Genomic DNA, 5,657 nt, shown 5'->3' on the forward strand with positions numbered 1-5,657 from the left:
TGGTGTCTTTTGGCAGTATAGCTGGCAATGTCATGTGTGTGAAATCTTTTCTTCCATTTTTGCAAGGTGTTTAAGCCCAGCACACAGAACTACATAGGGCGTATCCTGGATGGCTAGTGGGGAAGACACAGGTGTTTATCTGTCCTTCACATGACCATATGCTATCAAAATGAATTTGAGGATGGTACCAAAACTAGTTGCCTATAAAACCATACCTCAAAAAGTGTCAAATTGTTGCATAATGTTACTTAAGACATCACAATGCCTCGTAGAATCATGACTATAAATCTGAAACGTAATTGTTAACGATACAAAAATTCTTGGATTTTCTTATTATAATAATTATTTAAATCCGAGGATGTTTGTAGAATTGATGCGAACACAATCACCAACAATTTCTCACAAATTCATCCCTTAAGAACATGGGCGCACTTTCATGAATGCCAGAATTGTCCCGGGAACTTCTTAAGTGGAGTTAAGAAGACATTTCTACTTAACTTTTTCTTACCTGCGTTCGAGAAATGAGGCCCATTGTTTTCAAACACATTTCTTGCCTTCAACTAATAATGTTATATTTTATACATACATGCATGTGCCTCAAAACTCAAGACAGGTCGCCAAAACCACAGAATGTAACTCACAAGTCCTGCCTCACACCAATGAAAACTTTCATCAGCGTTCATGAGATTTGACTCTCTAGAGCTCTAGTCATTCTTGCATGGCATCCAACTACATGGGCAATACTGTGAGCGTGAATGAACACATTTGATTTGTGAAAGTACAAATATGTTGTTAAACATCTAAATGTACCTGTTTTAGACCAATACTGATTTGTGAAAACTTTACAAATCCCAAATGTGAACATTTTCACAAATAACCTTTTATGATTTTTGAGAGTCCAAGTGTGGTGTGGTGCTCCTTTGTGCATGATGACCTTCCAGCTGTCCAAGTATTTGAATGACCTTTAAATGAACTAAACCTGACTTGTGAAAGCCTGTGTTTCTGAACTAAACCTGACTTGTGAAAGCCTACGGTGTTTCTGGCTTCGGGCTGTTTCTGGCCGCATGACATACCAATGAAAAGCACAAGCAACAGAAAGGTCAACCTGAAGTTCATGTTGTCACCTTATACTTATATTTGCCTATTTCCTGCATTCCACCCATAAGCTGCCAATCCGGTTCGAAGGGCGACATCTTATAAATCCAGCGGCTCCGAGTGAGGTCTCAGCATACGAGACCTGAAGCGCCGCCACCATGAAGCTGCTGCTCTGTACTCTGATCCTGGGGCTGCTGTGCTGCACAACAGGTGAGGCGATGATCACAGTCCAATGAGTCAGATATTAATGACTAACAGAATTGTCATTTCAATAATATAACTATATTACTTCAATTATATTAACTATATATTGTTATTGATTTGTCACATAACTTGATCAGCTTAAAGATTTTTAGGATCAAAATACTCTTTCAATGTGTATTCCTTCAAAGTTTACAACATATGGAAAATATACATGCTGATTATGAATGATGACACAGGATGGTATGACATGACAGCTAGTACTGGATTGGGTGTTCTTGTGTTAGGATTAGGGCTGTCAATCGATTAAAAAAAATTAATCGCGATTAAAAGTTTGTTTTTCTTCTTAAGACTAAATCTTATAAATAAACAAGTAATCACTTCAGACAGCGTGTATTTTAGAAATTGTTGTTTAATTGAATTTTTTTTAACACAATGGTGCCCCTCGACGGTAAATCGTAAGAATTTCCCCTGAAGCAATTCGAATCACCTCAATCAGCCCACTGTCCTCAACTATGTTGATGGGCCGACAGTCACCGGCAACCCAAATGGTAACCTTTTCACGGACTGGTCTAGTTATTTTCCTAGAGAAGTCATGGAGTGTGGGTTGGCGATCATCTAACCTGGGACTGCTTTCTGTCGGGTGCTTTGCATTAAGGTGATAACTTCAAGACGAGCTGCTTCTGTGATAGCTAAATTCAGCTTAACAAATGCTACATACAACTTTAGTTTTGTCGATTGTTCCGTAATTTTGACTCTTAAACAGAGACTTTCCGCCCAACAATCCCTCAGCTCTCTCCATCTTCAACTACCGCAGTGGTTCTCAAACTTTTTCTGTCACTCCCCACTTTGAACAAGGGGGGCTATTCAAGCCCCACCTGTCCCTAATCGCTCCCATAAAATGGTAGGCCAAGCCCCCTACTTACAGGCTACATTGCCCGAGGGGACACAGGTTCAAGTCTGGCCTGATGTAATTTCCCAACCCTCTCCCCACCTCTTCTCCGCCTTGCTTCCTGTCATAACTTAATGTCCTATCCAAATAAAGGCATTAAAAAATAAATACAAATATTTTTTTAAAGTTGCGTTAATTGCGTTAAAATATTATATCGCGTTAATCGCGGCCGCATTAATCGCATAGATTAACGCGTTAACGCTGACAGCCCTAGTTAGGATATATTAAAAACATCAGGGATATCAATGGGTCAAATCTACACATCTGGGTTGGGTGTTCTTGTGTTAGGATATATTAAAAACATCAGGGATATCAATGGGTCAAATCTACACATCTGCACTAGCTGTGAATAAGTGCCCATCTTTCATTTGACTTTATTGTTTGTGATTCACTGTTATGGAAACATCTCATGTCACTTTTTGGTTGTTGTTTGTTTTAAATATAGGCTCTCTCAGTCCAAATTAGAAGGCATATAATAAACAATTTCTAAAGCTTTTGTACGCTAAAGAGAACAAACTATTCTGGCTAGATTATCATATGAAACAAAACCAATAAAAAACAATAACTAAATCTATTGACACTATTTATTCATTTAGCAGTACAGGGTCAGAGAGTACGGGAGGATATCTCATCACAACCATAGGTTGCATCATAGTTGGATGTCACACACCAAATGTCATTATGCTATGGGTTATGCCTGTTATAGAAATGCTAACTCAGGTCTAAGCTATTAGCATTAGCATGTCCATGAATTGCTAGGGCCAGACAGGCCTTGGTAGGGGTGACACCAGTCATTTCTACATATATCAACATATGACCAATATGTGATACAGGGGGTGGGACTAAATCAAATAATAACTTTGAGGGCTCTGCCTTGTTGTGTTTTACCAGGAGGTTGACATTGCTGAGGGCGTGGGAGGTGTCATTTGTTATCGCTACCATATTCTGCATCATAGTTGGAGCATTGGTCTATGACGTGTGTTTCCTAGAAATGCTAACCCATTAGTCTAATCTTAGCTTTGTGTCCATGAATGACATGGGTCAGACAGGCCGTGGTGGGGGTCATATCATGTGACACATATGTGTTACAGGGATTGAATGTGAACTTGTGTGCTGAATGTGAGACCTCTAGCTGGTTGTGTGTTACCATGGAGTGAGGCCATGGATAGCAACAGGGTCTGAGAACGGGAGGTGTGATCTTATATCCTCCCATTTCGCTCCCATGTTATGCCAACACCACCAGCGGCCCAGCTTTGCTTGCCAACATGCTAACTGGTGTTGGTGGCCAGAATCCCCCCAAAAACATGAATTACCCCTCAAGAACAGCATGCTTTTCATGACCCATAGACACTGTCACTGTGCTCATCCACACATCTGCATACGCGCTATGGAGGCTGAATACGAGTCGTGGGCTTTTAGAAGGGTGGGTGGTCTTCCATTGGTCGACACGATGGCGAAACGAATGTTAGAAGGAGAAGCACTGTTCAGTGAACCCGTCTTCCTGGCCTTTGACCCCCACAGTGCACACGCTGAGATGCTACACCTGTGTGGATGACAACTGTAAGACGGAGAGTGATTGTCCAGCCGACAGCAACTTCTGCAAAACTGTTTCCACCGGTGAGTACACCAGAGAAGGCTCCAAGATGCCTGTACCTTCCAGAGTGTTCTCTGCCTCACCCATGTTCTGTGTGTTGTGCAGCGCAAGAGTTCAGCAGAACATGTGAGGAGTTCTGCGTGCCAGGAATCAACACATATTGCTGCATGAGCGACCTGTGTGGTTGAGCAGCCCTGGGCCCTCCTGCAGCAGTACACGTACACAGACACTAACACACACACACACACACAGACACTAACACACACACACACACACACACACACACACACACACACACACACACACACACACACACACACACACACACACACACACAAACATACACTAGACAGACACACACATAGAGAGGCACAAACACACACACACACACACACACAAACAAACAAACACTACCAAATACATACACACACAAACATACACTAACAAATACACAAGCACACAAACATATACAAACACACACACATAAACATACATACAGAAGCATACACACATTAACATATACACATAAACACACACACACGTTGGCACATAAAACCACAGACCAATGCGGTACTTAAAACACATTTCTAGTTCCCCTATCTTACTGATCACTTGCTGTCACGCAAAAACACACATACACACACACATACAAACAAACAAACACAGGCTCACACACTTGTGCACACACAAATATCCAACATAAGCATACTTGCTCACACTCACACAAAAAAACTCATAAACCTGAAAACTCACAGAATACACACGTACAATAATACAGTAAATACCAAATAACCAAGTATGCTAGTCAGAAATATTCACAGCAGTACACACACAAATCCACATGCTTTCCCAATCAGCTGACATACTGTCACACACACACACACACACACACATACACATATAACATAATTATCTATATCCCTTGTCCAATATATACCAATGGATAACGACTTTAAATTCTCTAAAATCAGTAAAAGTTGATTAAAACCATTCATGCTGTCTTGTTTTATTTCAGTGGATAACGTTATCAGAGTAATGTCTCTTGATTGTACTAGAACAGAATATTATCAACAGTCACTGGTTAAACACGCAGAACAGAAATAACACAAGCAAACCACGTCATCTGAAACTACCACAGGATGGAGGAACTGACCTCATTCTACAGCTTATAGCATGACATGTTGGTCATATAGGAGGCCCACTATACACATTCACCACTCAATATGATATGCTCCCTGCGTATCAAAGCCATGACCTTGGTGTTGATAGACCCTTGCTGTGCTGGTTAAGCTACATAAGAACATAAGTTGTGTGATGTCAGTGATCAAAAAAACAGAACAGAAACATAATAGAATGGAATCTGACCACATTCAACCAAACCAAATGTTTCTTCTGTTATTGCATAGAACTTTGTCAGATGACGGAATGTGTAGAACTTTGTAGAACAATTCAGGCATTTCTCATGTGGCCAAATATTTGTTCTGTACAGACTGTCCTGCAAGCTTCAGTCATTTTGTATTGTGCACAAGAAAATGGCATTCTTACTAATAAGATATCATTAACCGTCCAATCCTGCATCCTTTACACACCAAACAAAATCAAAGTCCATATGAATCAAAATTGAATCAGTGTACATGGTGCTTTTTGCTTTTCTGAAGTTTGATATTTGTGAGGCCACACTAGAGAAACATTTGATATACAGGGGGGAAATACTATGTGTCTACGGAACCCTATCTGGACATCAGAGGCTCATGCTAATGCTAGGTGTGAAAGACAAAGGGACCATCTAGAGCAGGGGTCCCCAACCTTTTTTGC

At 40.7% G+C, this 5,657-nt stretch overlaps 1 protein-coding gene across 1 annotated transcript; it reads left to right on the forward strand.

Moving 5' to 3' along the window:
- Positions 1–555: 555 nt before the first annotated feature.
- ly6d (lymphocyte antigen 6 family member D) lies at positions 556–4,098 on the forward strand. The gene is made up of 3 exons (XM_031574161.1): positions 556–1,305; positions 3,770–3,865; positions 3,948–4,098. The coding sequence occupies exons 1-3, from the start codon at positions 1,254–1,256 to the stop codon at positions 4,028–4,030; spliced, it is 231 nt and encodes a 76-aa protein (XP_031430021.1). The 5' UTR covers positions 556–1,253; the 3' UTR covers positions 4,031–4,098.
- The last annotated feature ends 1,559 nt before the right edge of the window (positions 4,099–5,657 follow it).

Source organism: Clupea harengus, chromosome 9, assembly GCF_900700415.2.
Source record: "Clupea harengus chromosome 9, Ch_v2.0.2, whole genome shotgun sequence".
NCBI lineage: Eukaryota > Metazoa > Chordata > Actinopteri > Clupeiformes > Clupeidae > Clupea > Clupea harengus.